The sequence below is a fragment of the Dreissena polymorpha genome, chromosome 1 (assembly GCF_020536995.1).
Source record: "Dreissena polymorpha isolate Duluth1 chromosome 1, UMN_Dpol_1.0, whole genome shotgun sequence".
NCBI classification, from domain to species: domain Eukaryota; kingdom Metazoa; phylum Mollusca; class Bivalvia; order Myida; family Dreissenidae; genus Dreissena; species Dreissena polymorpha.
Window position 1 is genome coordinate 37220703 of NC_068355.1, and position 20471 is coordinate 37241173.

Here is a 20471-nt window from a genome sequence, read left to right on the forward strand (position 1 = left end):
AAGGTAGAAGTAGTAGTAGTAGTAATAGTAGTATTAGTTGTAGTAGTAGTAGCAGTAGTAGTAGTAGTAGTAGTAGAAGTAGAAGTAGTAGTAGTAGTAGTAGTAGTAGTAGTAGTAGTAGTAGTAGTAGTAGTAGTAGTAGTAGTAGTTGTTGTAGTAATAATAATAATATAAGCAGAAGAATCATTGTTGTTGTCGTTGTTGAAGTAATTTATATATTCGATTACGTAAGTGCTTAAATATTAGTAATATAAAATTGATAAAGAATATTATAATCTAAACCTGGGCAGACGACTTCACGGCAGGTTTCAGTTTGAAGCGCATCGCCAGAGCAGTTCTGTCCACCGTATGCAATCCCCTCACACGGTCTGTTTCTGGTCCTCGTGCCGTTACCACAGGTCACGTCGCATCTACTCCAGTTTGACCAGATTCCCCAGTTCCCGTCAACTTATTATAAATGAAGTACAAATAAAAACAAACGTGCAAAGATGACCTTAGTTTGCTCATCTTTGTTTAAAAGCGTGGCTAGTTTCAAACCAAGATGCATGATGTGATCATTTTTTTAAGAGGATCACAGATCATTAAAAACCATTCTATTACACACAGACCACACTGCGGGAAAAGTCGATCTCAATAGAATGATTAAAAATATTTATAAAACATCTTACCTTTGCGCTTTCAGAGAAGATTTTTTAAAGCTTTAAATTATATAAAAACAGTTATCACTTTTGGTGACATACATAGACAGCAGACCACAAGATTAGAACAATTTGGAAATATTCTACCCAATGAAGTTTTCTTAAAATCTGAAAAGTGGGTAAGAAGATATATCATATGGCACAAGACAGACAAAGTTGATTCCAAAAACTTACCCCAAGTACATTGTGCTTAGGTGAGCTTAAATGGTACTCGTTAAAGGCAATAACACACACGCGCGCGCACCGACGCAAACACGCACATACCCATTAGAAGTATTGGTTACGGAAATAAAAATATCGTTAACACTTTCTTACCAGGACACGGTTGTATATTGCAGGTCTGTGCCTCAGAGCTCTTTCCGAGGACACTGCAATTGCTTCCCCCATTCTGGGGGCGTGGCTCGTTACAATCACGAGAACGAGATCTGAATCCTCCTTCGCACGTGGCAGAGCAGTCGGACCACTGCAGCCAGTTAGAGTAGCCGCCATCGACTGGTGAGGATCAGAATACATACTAAATCAAAATACAACGCAAAGTCCTAAATCATGAAATGCTTTATCAGTTTGCAATGTAATGCTTTTTGCTTGAGTTGGGTATGTTTTTGAATGAAAACATTTTCAAACGGTTATTCAAGTTATTCACCTATTTCTAGATTAAAAGGTAGGCTTGTAGCGGATGCGATAAATGAATTAACTTACTTTATACCACCGAATCCCCTAAATTTGCGACTTTCCTTGATTCGCGGATTTTAATTTGTCACGTGTTTGGTAGCGAGATTTTTCACCTCGCCTGCGATTCGTTGAAAAATTAAGATTGTTTTGTTTTTCAATTGGAACGATTGAACAATTAAAATAATTAAGCCTCAACACCATATTTTCTTTACACCAATTATATCCGACAATTGAATTTCTAATATTTGTTAAAACAAGAAATGTGTTTGTCAGAAACACTATGTCCCCTTCTGCGCCGCTTTGACTTTTTTTTTACCTTTGACCTTGAAGGATGACCTTGACCTTCCACCACTCAAAATGTGCAGCTCCATGAGATACATATGAGAGCCAAATATTAAATTGCTATCTTCAATATTGCAAAAGTTATGGCAAATGTTAAAGTTTGACCAAACCAACAGACAGACCAACGTACAGACCAACAGACAGGGCAAAAACAATATGTCCCCCACTATAGTGGTGGGGGACATAAAAATACGACATCATGACTTTTTTGTCGTCTGCTGTTGTAGTAAGACTTCCACAAGGAACTTTTTCGCTTCGAGCTTGAGCTATATTTTATAGTGCATTTCTAAGATCTTATCGGAAGAAGTATAGGCTTTATTCACCACCTCACCCACTGCCATTATAAATGCTTACAAAGCTTTTCAGAAGAGAATGTGCCCGTCCTTAGAGCATCAAAATTATATAGAATGCCTACATACATTGCGTGTCAGTGTCTTGATAAAATCCACTCAGACACAGCATTTATGTGATCTGCTCCAATATTCTCTCAACTGGAAGAGGCAAACTTTGTTAAACATTTTCAAACCAATGCCAACTACGGGTATGCCTATACAAGTCAGGAATGAAGTGAGTTAGCAACGGAGTATGTTGTTAGCATTGGATAGAGAAACCCTAACCAGACATTCTCATTTTAATTGTTAGAAGGTTTCAGAAGCCTGAACTGAAGAAAATTAATGATGCCAGGTCTTCAGAGTTTGCCTGAACGAAAATGACAAAAGAACCGGTTGTTATGGATTATTTTGGTAATCTTGAAACAGGCAAAACCCACAATCCTTTTGAGATTTACTGTTTAACTTGGTTGAAAACGGCATCACTTGTTAACACAAAACACCCAGTATTATTTCCAGAGATGACTATTGTCCACCTGCACTGACCTCATGTTACAGATAAACTGTGACGCTCATTGGTTGTGGCAGTGATGTTGGCTAGGCTTTACTAACATATTTTATTTTCCCTTTGTTCACACCATAGCGGGTGTCTAGTTCAACATCATAAATCTTCACCAAATGGGCCCAGAAATGGAAGACCTTGTCAGCACTCATTTAAGCTTCTTTATCCCAATCAGAGTGTCAGGAGACCGTAGACATTATTCTGTCCTTATTGCATAGAAGAGTATTGAAATATAAATGGAAGTAACACTATTCACGTGTAAATACTCTATTGTTTTTTCGTGTTTGGATTTTTTTATATTTCGCATTTGCACCAAAAACTAATTTCAACAGTTTACAATAAGTTATAATATTATAATTTCTCTACCTTGCCGGTCATTTGTGTATGACGTCATACCCGCGAATCAAGGGTAGCAAAACAAAATGACTGACTATTCACAATAATGTCAACAATAATGACATTATAGAAATTAAAATCATTGTGTGGAATTCATATTGGAACAAGTCAGCGTAGGATGCATTGATTTTAAAAAGGCTTGTGTTTGTTACCGCTGTGTTTTATTTGTTATTTATTTTATAGTGGCACAAAACGTGAAGGTCGGACATTTACGGTAATCGAAGACATATCTCATTTAATTATTGAACAATATTATAGTATGTTATAGGTTTCAAAAAAGCTTAAAGCGACTTTGCAACTCACCGGGACAAGGTCCTGTACCATTGCAGTTCATTTTGTCTCCAACATCGCCAGTACAGTTTTGTCCACCGATGCCAGAAGGTGGACTGTCACATGACCTGTTACGGTACTGAAAACCCGTCGCCTGACACGTGGCAGAGCAGCTCGACCAGTCACTCCACGTGGACCAACCACCAGGAACTTTAAGAGAAAACGTACTTTCGTTATTTAATAATTAACATTTAAGAATTTGAGTGTATATTCGGTTAAAGCTTGAACAATAATATATTTTTAGTTTTACAAAAATGATCTAATATCTGTGATTCCGTAATTAAATATTGTCAAAACACAAACTAGGATTTAAACGTGTTTACGTTAATTTCCTTCAAACTATTAATTTATGAATGATTTTGTAAGGGTGCGTGTTGGTTTTCATAGGTTGAAAACTGGATTTGTTTTTTAAAATTTGTCTGCGAAAAAGTAGGTAGTAAATGTGTAAACATTCTAGTTAATAGTTAATCACACAGTTGCAGATGAGCTTTGTTGAAATATTCATATCAACAAAACCAAATACACAAAGTCAAAGTAAACAAAGAAATGGACTTCACTGAGTGACTTAAATTTTGATCACACTTGACTCAGATACTTATATGACAATGCAATCGTTAAGATAAAGATTCTGATCAAGTTTCATTTATCTTGATTTATATGGTAGGCTGATACATTGGTAAGATGCTTTTTCAAAGAATTGACATGGTGTCATCAACACAAATATTTGACATGGTGTCATCAACACAAAGTCGAATACTTATTAAGTCAATATTGTCAAAATAAACAATTTGACCAAGTTTCATCAAGACTGAGTAACGAATATTGATTCTTGAAGGATTTCAAGATCTTTCATAAAATTTACTTGAGGACCTAAGTTGAAGACAAACGCAATTAAGAATTAAACTTGATACGTATAGTGTAAAAACATTTTTAACAAGGTTAATGAATATTAAGTCATAAATGAGACTGCACTGTTTAAAAAAATATTCAAATAATGTTTTTAACGGACGCAATCTCGCGCACATGTAAAACCGCTCTTAAATTGTAATAATTCGATTCGTGTACACAAAATGCTCGTTATGTAACTGGAGTTTTGAATGTCTATGAATTAAAGGTGTTTATAATCTTATCTCCCGAAAAAAGTTCTTTACTTAACATAGCTTGTTTCAATAAACTTTTTATGTCAATTACGCATCCAATCATACCTGGACAAGGTACCGAGCTACTACAATTCTGAATATCGCTATCATCTGTACTACAAGCCCGTCCTCCATACGCTGGAGGTGGGTTAGTGCAGTTCCGGTTTCGAGATTGAGTTCCATTTTCGCAGCTTACGGAGCAAGTGGACCACGCTGACCAGTCAGCCCAATTTCCATTAACTATAAATATAAATCATTGGCGACGCATTTATTAGCATAATAATTATCTAAATATTACAATATGTTTGCATACGGAAAAACATATCACTTTTTGTTAAAATGCATTTGTCTGTCTTTTAACTAAACCATTTTTTCTAATAGAGTTAGCTTATGAGTATGTTTGCCTTTAAGCTGAACATTATTAATAATAAACGAAAATATTGCAGTACATACCTGGACAGTTAGTGTTGCTTGTTCGGTTGCACATACCCATTTCGAAATCGTTACCGTTGTTGCAATACTGCCCGCCATTCAAGGGCGGCGGACTATCACACTTGCGATATCGCGGACGAAATCCGTTACAGTAGCAGACAGACCAGCCCTCCCAAGCACCCCAGCTACCGTTAACTAAGAAACATATATAAATAAGTAATTTACTTTTCGTTTTATTTCCACACCACATTGTAGTGTACGTTTTCATAAACAATGCACTGCTGTTGAATGTTGTTGTTTTTAACTCAAAAGGTTCTGTTTACTTCGTAATTTTTTTTTAAATAATAGAGCGAAAATGTTACTAGAAGGCTCACATTTGTTGTTAATTTTTGACAAGAATATAAGTCCATATAAATCATTTGACCCCTCATACGTGGCAAGTTTTGACCCAAGAGGCATGATTTGCTATTATGATTTAAATATTAACGCAATGACCGTTGCGGTTTTGGAAAAGATTTGTATGTCTCCGAGTCTATACTGGGGGACATATTGTTTTTGCCCTGTCTGTTTGTTTGTTTATTTGTTTGCGTCAAACTCTAACATTGGCCATACCTTTTGCAATATTGAAGATAGCAACTTGATATTTAGCATGCATGTGTATCTCATAGAGCTGCACATTTTAAGTGGTGAAAGGTCAAGGTCAAGGTTAAATGTTAATCACACCGTTATAAGTGTATGCCGAGTTCAAACATTAAAAAAGTAATAGATGTAGCATTATATGTTTAGGCCACTCAAAATTGATCTGTTGGTCGTCGGATTTGCCGCCCCTATTTTTTCAAATTGGAAAAAAATAGTTTTTTTACCGCTCGCACTCATTTTTGTGTCCTTCTATAACCATAGCGCAAGTTGTTTTTTTTAATTTGTGAAAAAAACGCGATCTAGCAGGAACGATTTTGACGCTGGATACTAGAAATGCCAAATATAGTGTTTCGTAACCTTTTTAATCGATCGTAATTTGTTAAAACGGTCACGACAGCGAAACATGAAAATTTGATCGAGACGACCTGAAAAAATGGCTTCCGGCGCGAGCAGTACATGTTTCGCTGTCGTGACCGTTTAAACAAATTGCGATGAAAAGTTGCTGCAGCAAACCCTTAAAAACATAAACACATCTACGTTCTGTGACTTATTTGAATGTGTGTGTTTACGTTCGAACATGCAACTATCAGCAGATACCGGTGAAGCATGTTCAATTTCAAACAACATCGGGAAACATGACGTAAGATTTTTTATACTTTTTCTTCGTTAAATGGGCAAATGGACGGTATTTGCCTATATGTAGGCAAATGTTTCCTATAACACTATTTTAAGTGAACAAAAAATAAACATAAAGTAATTAAATGATGGTTCTAAAAGATTCATATGGACAATGTTTTATAATTTTTAAAATACATGGTTGACGGAACATGTTTAACAGCTAGGTCCGTGTATTTCATTAACATCAACTAAGTTCTTTGTAATGTATAAATTTACTTTAAAAAAAATACAATACCGTACTAGCCATCGGTGTACCCCTTTTAAAATAAGGTAGCGACAATGGATTATATGCATGGCCTTTGGCTGTCATTATCATTTTGATGATTGTCCCTCTTCAAGTGCTATTGCAACATGGTATACCTTTTCACAGCTCGCAACATGGTATACCTTTTCACAGTTTTCACTGTTTAAAACTTCAAACAAATATAAGCAGCAGTAGGTAGGCATGTGTCCCTCACTTCAATGATATGGTCACATGTATATTTCGTTGTCAAAGGTTATATGAAACTCACTCCTATAAATATGAGGTCGATAAATATTTTTTGTATAAGAATTGATTTAAATGTAACATATAGCTGTTTAAACCTGTATCTCTTGATAATGCAATATTTTTGTATCGAAATGTGATTTCTTTTATTCTCCGCTCTTCGCTCGCTCGAGAATTTTCCTGTTGTCAAAAAAAATAATTTTGGCGCTCGCCTCTTTAACTTTTTTTTCAAAAAAATCCGTAGACCAACAAATCAATTTGGAGTGGCCTTATAATGACTGTCCAGTGTGTTTATTCAGTGGCAGATGAACTTTGTTGAAATATGCATATGAACAAACTGAAATTCCCTAAGTCAACAAACACAAAGTTTCGGTCTTCACCGAGTGACTTAAGACAAACGTTATTCAGATTTAAACTTGATAATTAAAAAATTATCATTTTACACAAGGGTAATAAATATTGAGTCATAAATTATACTGCAATGTTTTTAAACATTATTATAATAATGTATTATACGGACACTCATATCGCGCGCATGCAAAACCGCTCTTTAATTGTAATGGTTCGATTGGTGTATACAAAAGGCTCGTGACGTATCTGGAGTTATTAATGTCTATCAATTTAAAGTGTTTATAATCTTACCTTCCGAAGAAAGTTCTTTACTTAACATAGCATTATAATGTACTGATTATGCAAGTAACGCATCCAATCATACCTGGACAAGGTACCGAGCTACTACAATTCTGAATCACGCTATCATCTGTACCACAATCCCGTCCTCCATTCGCTGGAGGTGGGTTAGTACAGTTCCGGTTTCGATAATGAGTTCCATTCCCGCAGCTTACGGAGCAAGTGGACCACGCTTGCCAGTCAGTCCAAGCTCCATTAACTATAAATATAAAACATTGGCGACGCATTCAGTAGCATGTATATCTTATTATTACGATATGTTTACATACAGAAGTAAATATTACTGTTTGTTAAAATGCATTTGCCTGTCTTTTAACTAAACCATATTTGTAATAGTTTAGCTTATGAATATGTTTGCCATTTAGCTGAACATTATTAATAATAAACGAAACTATTGTAGTACATACCTGGACAGTTAGTATTGCTCGTATGGTTGCACATAACCACTTCGAAATCGGTACCGTTGTTGCAATACTGCCCGCCATTCATGGGAGGCGGACTATCACACTTGCGATATCGCGGACGAAATCCGCTACAGTAGCAGACGGACCAGCCTTCCCAAGCACCCCAGCTACCGTTAACTAAGAAACATATATAAATAAGTAATTTATAATTCGTTTTCTTTCCACACCACATTGTAGTGCATGTTTTCATAAACAATGCGCTGCTGTTGAATGCTGTTGTTTATAACTCAAAACGTTCTGTAAACAAGAAGGCCATGATGGCCCTGTATCGCTCCACTGTTTTTTTATGCGAAAAAAACCCGCAATGCGCATGAGTTGAAATGTACTCAAGCATGTGACTTTCTCTGTCTATCCCTCGTCCCATAGGGCGCTTAAAGTTGGAAGGGTGAGCATTTTTATATATAGAAAAAGTTACTACCGTGTTAACTAAACAGACTAAAAAGCCCGGGAATTGTTCCTTTGAAGCACAGTCCCTTTGCTTTTAACGTAGGTACATTTATCTCTCCAAAAGATTTTGTCGTTCTTTCTATTTTACATATTTTTAGATGCTGAAGATCAAATATACGCATTTGATTTAAAACAGATTCACAAGACCCGTAGGAATCAAAATGCCTTAACCCTTTACCAAACGACACATTTTGGACTTTCCCAATTTGAAAAAGGTTGCAGAAGACAATTAAATTGTAATGGAATATTAAGGAAATAATCAGGTAGGGTAGAAATAATTGCGATAAAGATGAGCAATTTCTCATTTTATCAAAATTTATTATAAAGTCGTCAGCTATAAACCCGTAAAATCCTGTTGGTGTTTGGTAAAGGGTAAATAATCTCTGGTTCCTTCTTAGAGCCTTTCACACATTTATAACAAATACAATAGTAGCATCTTTCTTTGTAAAGAATCATCTCAAACAAGGGCTGTTTGTAAAACATGCATGCCCCCCATATGGGCTGTCAGTTGTAGTGGCAGCCATTGAGTGAATACATTTTTTGGCACTGTGACATTGACCTTTGAACTAGTGACCTGAAAATCAATAGGGGTCCATCTGTGAGTCATGATTAATGTACCTATGAAGTTTCATGATCCTAGGCGTAAGCTTTTTTTAGTTATCATCCGGAAACCATTTTTTGTGTGAAGTCACCGTGACCTTGACCTTTGACCTAGTGACCTGAAAGTCAATAGGGGTCATCTGCGAGTCATGATAAATGTACCTTTGAAGTTTCATGATCCTAGGCGTAAGTGTTCTTGAGTTATAATCCGGAAACCATTTTCTCAGTTGAGTCACCGTGACCTTTGACCTAGTGACCTGAAAATCAATAGGGGTAATCTGCGAGTCATGATACATGTACCTATGAAGTTTCATGATCCTAGGAATAAGCGTTCTTGAGTTATCATCCAGAAAACATTTTACTATTTCGGGTCACAGTGACCTTGACCTTTCACCTGAGAATCAATAGAGGTCATCTGCGAATCATGATCAATACAACTATGACGTTTCATGATCCTAGGCATAAAACTTTCTTGAGTTATCATCCGGAAACCATTTTACTATTTCCGGTTACCGTGATCTTGAACTTTGACCTAGTGACCTGAAAATCAATAGGGTTCATCTGCGAGTCATGATCAATGTACCTATCAAGTTTCATGATCATAGGCATAAGCGTTCTTGAGTTATCATCCGGAAACATTTTACTATTTCGGGTCACCGTGACCTTGACCTTTGACCTAGTGACTTCAAAATCAGCAGGGGTCATCTGCGAGTCATGATCAATATACCTTTGAAGTGTCATGATCCTAGGCCTAAGCGTTCTTGAGTTATCATCCAGAAACCATTTGGTGGACGGACATACGGATGACGGGCGGACCGACATGTGCAAAACAATAAACACCCTCTTCTTCGAAGTGGGGCATACATATAATTAACAACCCACACATCCCTTAGACCAACAGGCCTGAGAATATTATGATAATCTAAATATTATTTCTTATATTTATAAATGTATTTAATTAAGTAATACATATGACTTTTAAGATCAATTCATAACTTATATTAAGAAAATTATAAAATGATCAGAAATTTATATAGATCGTTGAGCAATTGACAATCATATCTCGACAATTCATGAGTCACAATTCACAAATGGAACAATGAATCATTAGTTATTAAAAAGCAGCACATAGACAGTTAAGAACATTGCACTTCATTAATTCCAACACCTTCTCTTGGACACAAAGTTTGAGTTTACAATGCAGAATCATATATTGACTTTTATGGAAATAATTATGTTCATGGAAGTTGTGTTTTAAAATCAATAAGATATTATTAAACTGGTTTAAACACTACAAGAAAGACATTAAATAAACATGTCATCCGAAATTTTTTTATCCGGATTTATGGTCACTTTCGACATATTTAAATAAATCCCGACTGGTTTCAGTTTATAAAAAAAACATTCAGAACACATGTTCTTACTTCAATTCCTTTGTAAGCAGTCACCATCTGATCTAAAATGGCACTAAATGACAGGGTTTTATCTCATGTTTACAAGATGTTGTTGTTGTTGTTGGTCACAGCCACACGGCCGCAGTAATCTCCCCTGGTAAACGTCATATGTTCAGTTTTGTAACCTACCGGGACAGGGTCAAATTTGAGCCCTGGGAAATAATTTGAACAAATTTGGTAGAGAACTATTAGATATCACAACATACCAAATTAAGTAGCCATAGGCTCTATAATTAAGAACAAGAAGATGTTTGAAGTTTGCACAAAATAGGCCTTATTTAAGCATATGTTCATTTTTGTGACCCCTGGGGCAAGGTCAAATTTGTTTCCAGGGGCATAATTTGAAAAAACTAAGTAGAGAACTATTAGATGTCACTACCTACCAAATTTGATAGAAATAGGACCAATGGTTATGGACAAGAAGATTTTTATAGTTTGCACAAAATGGGCCCAATATAAGCATATGTTCAATTTTGTGACCCCTGGGGAACGGTCAAATTTGATCCCAGGGGCTTAATTTGAACAAACTTGGTAGAGGACTATAAGATGTCATTACATACCAAATATGGTAGCCCTATGCCATACGGTTATGGACTAGAAGGTTTTTAAATTTTGCACAAAATAGGACTTATATAAGCAAATTTTCAATTGTTTGACCCCCCCAGGGCGGGGTCAAATTTGACCCCAGGGGCATAATTTGAACAAACTTGGTAGATGACTATTAGATGCCACTACATATAAAATTTGGTAGCCCTAGGCCCAATGGTTATGGACAAGAAGATTTTAAAGTTTTCACAAAATAGGCCTTATATAAGCAAATTTTCAATTTTTTGACCCCTTCGGGGTAGGATCAAATTTGATCCCAGGGGCCTAATTTGAACAAACTTGGTAGAGGACAATAAGATGTCACTACATACCAAATTTGGTAGCCCTTGGCCCAATGGTTATGGACAAGAAGATTTTTAAAGTTTTCACAAAATAGGCCTTATATAAGCAAATGTTCAAATTTTTGACCCCCGGGGCAGGGTCAAATGTGACCCCAGGGACATAATTTGAACAAACTTGGTAGAAGACTATAAGATGTCACTACATAGCAAAAATGGTAGCCCTAGGCCCAATGGTTATTGTTAAAAAGATTTTTAAAGTTTGCACAAAGTAGGCCCTATATAAGCAAATTTTCTATTTTTTAACCCCCCCTCCCCCCGGGGCAGGGTCAAATTTGACCCCAGAGGCATAATTTGAACAAATTTGGTAGAGGACTATAAGATGTCACTACATAGAAAATTTGGTAGCCCTAGGCCCAATGGTTATGGTTAAAAAGATGTTTAAAGTTTGCACAAAATAGGCCTTATAAAAGCAAATTTTCTATTTTTTAACCCCCCGGGGCAGGTTCAAATTTGACCCCAGGGGCATAATTTGAACAAACTTGGTAGAAAACTATAAGATGTCACTACATAGCAAATTTGATAGCCCTAGGCCCAATGGTTATGGACAAGAAGATTTTTAAAGTTTGCACAAAATAGGCCTTATATAGCAAATTTTCTATTTTTTAACCCCCCGGGGCAGGGTCAAATTTAACCCCAGGGGCATAATTTGAACAAACTTGGTAGAAGACTATAAGATGTCACTACATACCAAATTTGGTAGTCCTAAGTCATACTGTTATGGACAAGAAGATTTATAAAGTTTGCACAAAATAGGCCTTATATAAGCAAATTTTCAATTTTTTGATCCCCCGGGGCAGGGTCAAATTTGACCCCAGGGGCATAATTTGAACAAACTTGGTAGAGGACTATAAAATGTCACTACATACCAAGTTTGTTAGCCCTAGGCCTAATGGTTCTTGACAAGAAGATTTATAAAGTTTGCACAAAATAGGCCTTATATAAGCACATTTTCAATTTTTGACCCCCAGGGGCAAAGTCAAATTTGACCCCAGGTGCATCATTTGAACAAATTTGAAAGAGGTTCACCACAGGTACATTCCTGAGAAATTTCATCAGAATTGGACCAGTAGTTTAGGAGAAGAAGATGTTTTAGTCCATATAAATAATTTGACCCCTCATACGTGGCAAGTTTTGACCCATAGAAGCATGGTTTGCTATTATGATTTTAATATTAACGCAATGACGGTTGCGGTTTCGGAGAAGATTTTTATGTCACCCAGTCTATACTGTGGGACATATTGTGTTTGCCCTGTTTGTTGGTTTGTTTGTTTGCGTCAAACTTTAACGGTAGTCATAACTTTTGCAATATTGAAAATAGCAACTTGATAATTGGCATGCATGTGTACCTCATTAAGCTGCACATTTTGAGTGGTGAAAGGTCAAGGTCATCCTTCAAGGTTAAATATAAGGGGGTGATATAGTGTTTCACAAACACATCCTGTTAACATATATTTTTTTAATGTATTTTATCTCTTGTGACATACTTTTTTAATTGACCGGAACGGTAAATTTGAAAGAGGGTCACACAAGGATACTTTCTTTGAAAATTCTTCCAATCTGCCAAGGGGTTAAGGAGGAGAAGTTGTTAAACGAAAACAGTTTACGCACGCAACTAACGCTCCTCACGCTCTGATGGACAACGGACAACACGGTTTCATAAAAGATCAATATGAATACTTTCTGCTAGGTAAGCTAAAAATGTCAAAATATCAAAAGTATGCCCAAACTGGTTGAAGTCTCGATTCAATCCATTTCGATCACTTACAATTCCGGTATTCCGGTATTTCAGCTGTGAAAATTTGCGCGCAATTCACCAATAAGTTAAGGATTTTATACTATATAATGATCAAAATGACAAAAAGAAATAAACTCTGATAAAACTGATCACAGCACATATGACTAAATGTAAATCATAAACACGTTTGTGTAAGTCTGTTGTGAAAGTTTGAGTGAAATTTGCCAGGCACTTAACTGAGACCTTTTGGAACTTTTCATGTATATTCAATAACGGAAAAACACACAGTAACATACGTGTTTCAAACTATTTGTGTCCTTTTATACGAAAATTTGCACATAATAATCATACAGCTCTTATCAATGGCATGAAAACCACCCAGTCGGTAAATATAGAAGTTGAGAGAAAAACTTTGAGACGTACGTTCTTATGTTCAAATGCAATGCTTAATGCCTTCACTTTGTGGAGGTCTAGGGAAAGGGTCTGTTGATAGCTTAGGCATAAGCTTTCAACAAACTTTGTAGAGAACGAATGTTTGTAAAGAATTACATACCTGGACAATTGATTGTGTTATTGCACATTTCCACTTCGTATCGCTTCGTATCCTGACAATCATGTCCGCCATTTTTGGGAGGCGGGCTGTTACATTGGCGATATCGCCTACGAAATCCGTTACATTCGCAGATAGACCAGACCTCCCAGGCTCCCCAGCCGCCATTTACTGAAAGGAACACAACAAAATCAATTACGTATTCTTCTTCTTATTGATACACCACATATAAGTGTATTCCTACAAAATGTCGTGGATGTTCAATGTTTTGTGTGGGAATTATTTAAAAATAAATAAATAATAATCATAAATGATAATATTTTACTTCCTTTTTTGATTTCGGACAAGCTGTCTGAAATTGTTTACAATTACATCCATTATATATGTTGACCTTCATGATGCAGCATGAGACCCAACTTGAGCAATTTTGAAAGATTGTCAGCCAAAGATAATCAAAAGAAATGTTTGCAGATTCATTAACTACCGCCAAGAGGATTTAAAAGAATGAGTTGAATGAGTTTACAGACGAAACATAACGAGCAAAACGTGATCCCTAAAGCTCACACTGAGCACGTTGTGCGTAGAGGAGCTATACAGGGTTTCATACTTGGACAATCTGTGATATGGCACTCTTTAGCTTCGTAATCAGCACCAGTACAGGATTGGATTTTGCACACGCGCATTCTGAAAAGAGCCAACCGACATTTTGATTGATGAGCCCATGTATGCACACTAATTGTAGGCTCTTTAACAAAAAAACATAGATGAATCTGTATTATTTCAACTTACATGTTAAACTAACACGATCAGAACCGGAAGGCATACTATTATAAAGTAGAAACTACCCACATGCATATTTCCTAATTGGTGCTCTTCAAGCGATCACCATACTTGAAATAATGATCACCTGTATCAAAGTAATTCGGTTTTTGTTATACAAAATGAAGAAATATACCGGAACCGGACCGAACATACTTTCACTATATCAATTCTGAACGATCACACTTTAAGTTTCAACTCTAATATTGTGTTTGTTCACAGCACTTTACTCCGTAAATTCGATTTTCACTGAAGTAAGTACGAAATGTATGACGTAGGCGCGTGACGTAATTGACGAACCAAACCATAATTACTACATTTAAGACTAACGTCATACTTTGAGGTAAAAGGTTGAGCATTTACTCAAATAGTGTTTGGCGTCCAATCTGTCACTTTTGCAATCAGTGACAAATACTTAAATAACTTGGCTTGATAAGGTGGTGTCAGAGAATTATCAGATTGTGGGAATATCTCATAAATGACAGGTCAAATATACGAAAGACTGACTTAATTGCCAAATTGCTACATGCTGTTAGATTTTTAAAATAATTAAAAAAAGCTACATCATGTCAGAAAAAGCGTTTTGCAAAATAAGCCGATAACTTCATTTAATGTCTGATTAATTATTTTAAGTCAAAAGCAAAGTCAATGCATGCTGAAATTTATTCATGCTATTATACTTCAAATACATAAAAATCATGTTAAAACTTCACATCAGAAAATTTCATGTGACGATGTTGGTTATACACGTCTTATTCTACTGAGTCGCATATGTCAAAGGTAAAATATTGCTTTTCTGATGCTCATCTTTTTGCATTTGAGCACATGTTGGTCGTTTTGTTGAAATGTTTATGTTTTAAGTTAACACTTGTTTGTTCCAAAGGAGTCATGACGGTATTGATGACCTTCAGTGGTAGTTTTCACTTTAAGAAGCTGCTATCATTATAAAACACACATGACAATCAATTTGACCGTGTTTACATATATTGGGTGTTTCTGATTTTGATGAAAGTCAAAACAACTACTAATTATGTGTCTGACAATAATGCATTATAAAAATATGGCGTTACATACAAGCCGTAACAGACACAATGCAGTTAAAATACAGATAAAATCAATTTTGACAGTTAATAAATAATTTCATTTTTCAAATATGCATGCAATCAAGTCATCAAACATCAAACAATTCTCTTGACGTAATGTTTTCAAAGGATTGGTGAATCTTTTGTGAATTATTATTTTTAAGCCTTACTTACTTAAATACAAGAACATATTAATTAATGTTTAATTTTCAAAAGGTTTTATGAGGCTGTTTCATCAACAAAAGAGAAATTTTCCCACTAAGTGATCTGACAATAACTAAGATTTGCAATGATATTTGAATATTTTGCTGAATGATTCTCGACTGTTTTTAAGATTATGTAGCCAGTTGACAGTTCTTTTACCTTAAACATTTGCTGATTTTGTGAGTGACACACTTTGAACACGTCGATGACTGCTTAATATTCCATTTCAAAATTAAACTGTATTGGATTACAACGTTGTTTTGAATTTTTCTTAAAACTGAGTTAAACATATATCATCTATGTTTGTTCATTCACCAAAATAAAATAACTAAGAAAGTCAAGGGGATGGGGAGTTTATTCCCTATTGGTTGGGTTAAAAATGAATAAAAATTACATGTTTATTTTTGAAAAAAATATGTCTACAACAGGGCAAACCATTTCAGTACCATAAGCGAGTGTCCTCTGATCTTGTAAAGATTTTCATGCAAGTACACGTGTTGAAACTTTGGGACCATGGTCACATTGCGCATGAAGTCTTACTTTTTTACATCGTAATATCAATTAGAACAGAAATGAAGTCATGTTATTTTATATTTAAGTCGTTTTGATGCTGTTTTTTTCTCTGAAGAGTTTCCAGAAGAAGTCAATCTTTTTGGTATCCATAGCTATACCATTTTACTACTTTTACGTCTAATATATATTTTCTAAAAACACGTATATACAACAACAGATGAGCAATTAAATAATAACATGGTACACTTTTAAATTTGCCTTCCATTTAAGAAAGGAAATGGCAAAATACCTCAAGTTTGTATGGTTCGATATGGTCTATTATCCACGAAATCACCATGTTGATGGAATAATTCGATACGTGCTTAATGTAGAAAATTGTCTTTTTTTTTTTTTTTTTTTTTTTTTTTTATTCATTTTAAAGCATATATTGTATACATACATGTTTTATTCATTTGCAAACAATGGTTTTAACAAAGTATACATAAACTATGCCTGATAAAGTTTTTAGAAAAAAAAAATAATAAAATCTTGGTGTGAATAATACTAAAAAAAAAATGAAAAGAAAAATACATGGAAAAGCAAAACTTACATAAGAGTGATTAGTATATAAGTGATTAGTATATAAGTGGACAAGCATTATGAGAATTTAATTCGATTCCATTTTTGTTCAAAGATCTGCAAAGTGTCATTACTGAGGGCTATTTCTTTCTCAATCTGGATTTTGAGTTTAAGACTATGGATAAAACAATTAAAATTTGGTATTTGTTTCCTGTATTTCATGTGAAAGATAAAATATTTCATCAATATAAGAATAAAATTCACAATATTATTACCATGTATTGATTTTAATGAGTTAATTCCGAAACTAACACTTAATAAGGATAGTTTAACGTTTAGCTGTTGTTGTTCAAGAAAGGATGCTAATTGATTCCAAATAGGCTGGATGTGTTTGCACTCCCAAAATAGATGTTCTATAGTTTCGATGTTTTCACCGCAGAAGTCACATAAATTGGAGTTAGATAATTTGCATTTGAAGAGATATTTGTTTGTAGCTATAATTCTATGGACGTATTTATATTGAAAATTTCTCAGTGTGCTCTCAATAGTTGCTTTATATGGCATGATAAATATGTGTTTCCAATTAAGTTCTTGATCTCGAAAAAGGACCTGCCATTTATTTTGGGTTTTGGAGTTTTCTGTAGGTTTTTTTATTTGTAGTGTGTAAAATATTTTATTCGTTTTCTTTTGTCTTGAAAGTATGTTTTCTACGAATGTTGTTTGAGTACATGGTGTGTTATTTGTATCACATGTGGGTAGCGTGTGGCTATGCTATTAATTAGTGAAAACATCATTTTGAATGATAAATAATCATATTATAACGAAAAATTAACTTTTCTGAAAAAAAAAATTTCACTATCAAATATATATATAACAAGGTATGCAACTCAAAATCAGCCCAAAACGGGGTGCATCGCTTTGAACAGCCATATCTTCATCAATTTTGCAGCGATTTTCACGATCTCGGTCTTATTCAACGCAGAAATGAATTTCCTTTCTGGAAATGTATATGTCTTGCAATATTTTTACAAATGCTGGGTCAACTTTTAAGAAATAACACGATACACAACACGCATGACCCAGTTGACAGTGATCATGTATTCTTTATGAATGAAATCTCCAGTTGTAAAGACACACCTCCGCATTGGACCAATGAAATCACTCGTATGTTTAAAATGTCAGTTAGTTGAAATGTATGTAAACAAAGGTTTCAAACGGCGCTGGACAGTTAGTCTTGATGCAGAATGTAACGACAAGAACGGTAATAATATTTTTTCATACGTTTTATTGAATTATGGTATCGAACTACATGAACTTTATAGGGAAGTTGCCCTTTACTCCGTGAAGATTTCAGTCTTAAAGACAGCATGATCACTGTCAACTGGGTCATGTAAGATATTATTGCTGATGTTACATTCAAACAGTAAGGAATCACCATATTTTTTTAAAATTTTCTGGTAGAATAGTTTCCATTTACTCGTATTGGTACTATCTAGGTATCTTTTAACCCAGATGAGTCAATGTTCGTTAAGTGGATACCTCCATTTTCTACGGGTTGAATTAACTGAGTTCGTTTAATTTTGTCAGGTTTATCGTCCCATATGAAATTAAATATTGCTGAATTAATATCGTTAATAATATCATTTGGTGGATTTGGGAGAACTGTTAATACATATATTTATTTAGGAAGTGCAAATGTTTTCAATACTGTGTTTTTTCCGATAAGTGTTAGTTTACGGTGGTGCCATGATTTTAAGCAATTTTTAAAATTCTGTAATTTAGGCAGTATGTTTTTTAGAACTGTATCGTTTTCATTATTTGTAAATGTAATTCCTAACGTAGTGGCTTCATCGGATGTCCAATTAAATTTCATTTCTTTTTTATGATGAACATTACTTTGTTTTGATTTACCTACTCGTAGCACAGTACATTTACTTTTGTTAAGTTTAAGACCCGATGTCATTCCGAAAAGGGTTAGCGACTCTATAAGGTTATGGAAAGAGTCATAATTGTCATTTAAGAAATAAGTTGCATCGTCAGCGAATAGAGACTGTTTAATTTCTTCGTCAGGTTCTAGCGATATGCCTTTTATTTGTTTATTTGATTGGATGTGATGTGATAGATACTCGATACATATAATAAATAGCGATGATGAAAGTGGACACCCTTGTCGAACCCCTCGTTCAATGTTAAAGCTGTTTGAGAAGAAGCCATTGTTAGTAACTATACTATTAATGTCGGTATAGAACAGTTTTACCCATTTGATGAGACTTTCACCGAAGTTCATATTTTCTAAGCAAGCGAACATATACGAATGATCAAGCGAATCGAATGCCTTTTCAAAGTCTGCAAAAAAAATTAGACCAGAATTATTTGAGTTGTTGAAATAGTTAATACATTCTTGTATAAGACGAACGTTCTCACCAATGTAACGTCCTTTTATGAAACCGGATTGAGATCTTGAAATGATTGATGGTAATATTTTTTTAATTCTGTTTGCTATACTTTTAGCTGCTATTTTATAATCATTGTTCCGTAAGTTAATCGGGCGCCAGTTTGTCAGGGATTCTAAGTTTTTTCCAGGTTTTGGAATGAGTGAAATTATACTTTGTTTTTGAAGCATGGTTAGACCTCCGTTGTTGAATGAATAATTCAGTGAATTAGTTAAATGTGTTTTAATATCGTTCCAAAATATTTTATAAAACTCGGTAGTGATGCCATCAGATCCCGGACTTTTGTTATTTTGCATTTCTTTAAGAGCTAATCCACATTCATATTCAGTTAGTAATCCGTCACATACTTGTTTTTCATCTTCATTTAAAGCATGATGCGTATTTTTAAAGAGGGTGTTATTTCTGACATTATTTCGTTTATAGAGCGTTTCGAAAAATAGGCGTTGTTCTTCTAGTATTTGACTTCTATTTGTTATGTCTTTGCCATTGACCACAAGTTTGTGTATAGTTTTTTGTTCGCTTCTACGTTTTTCAATATTTGCAAAGTATTTTGTATTTTTTTCATTGTGTTCAACATGCTGTGCCCGTGCTCGAAGTATTATGCCATTGAGGTGTGTGTGATAAATTCCTTCTAATATTTGTTTTTTTGAAGCAATTTCATTTTCAATGGCGGTGGTATCGTTTGTGTTTGTTTCATGCAACTGTTTTTCAAGTGCTTCAATGACTTTTATGGTTTCATTTTCAAGTTTGTGTGTTTCTTTTTTTTTAAAAGACGTGTATCTTATTGTTGTGTTACGTATATTTCCTTTGATTATTTCCCATAAGGTGTTTGGATTTGCATCTTTGTTATATTGAACAGTATTGGTTATTTCCTGTTTTATTTGTGTTTGATATTGTGTATCTAATAATATGCTATTATTAAGTTTAAAGTATCCCATGCCTCTTTCAGGTTGTAATTCATGCAGTTTAAGTTCAACTGTCGAGTGATCAGTCATAAATCCTGGTTTTATGTTGCATGTGTCGATAATATTGCAAAGTGACTCAGATACTAGAAAATAGTCTAATCTGCAAAATCGTCTTATATGAGGGTTACTCTCTGGTTTCAAAGTCCACATTTAAAACCTGTGGATCTTTACTTGTTGTATTATCTAATTAAGTGCTTAAATGTTATTGCTTGCAACTCATTTTTTCTCACCAATCATTTGGCATGGCAAATATAAACTCAAAAAGCCTAATATAACCAAATGTAGA

At 34.7% G+C, this 20471-nt stretch overlaps 2 protein-coding genes across 3 annotated transcripts in view; one reads left to right on the plus strand and one right to left on the minus strand.

Moving 5' to 3' along the window:
* The window catches only part of LOC127877141 (SCO-spondin-like), a 331534-nt gene that overhangs the window by 90990 nt on the left and 220073 nt on the right, over window positions 1–20471 (plus strand). The gene's annotated exons all lie outside the window — the stretch shown is intronic.
* Window positions 283–20471, minus strand: part of LOC127877186 (A disintegrin and metalloproteinase with thrombospondin motifs adt-1-like) — a gene marked incomplete at its 3' end in the record, with an annotated part of 53701 nt that continues 33512 nt past the window's right edge. The window contains 9 exon segments of the mRNA XM_052422850.1: window positions 283–447; window positions 1014–1190; window positions 3303–3479; window positions 4535–4708; window positions 4922–5095; window positions 7420–7593; window positions 7802–7975; window positions 13595–13762; window positions 14199–14275. Of these exon segments, the coding sequence (XP_052278810.1) occupies window positions 283–447; window positions 1014–1190; window positions 3303–3479; window positions 4535–4708; window positions 4922–5095; window positions 7420–7593; window positions 7802–7975; window positions 13595–13762; window positions 14199–14275 (1460 nt within the window).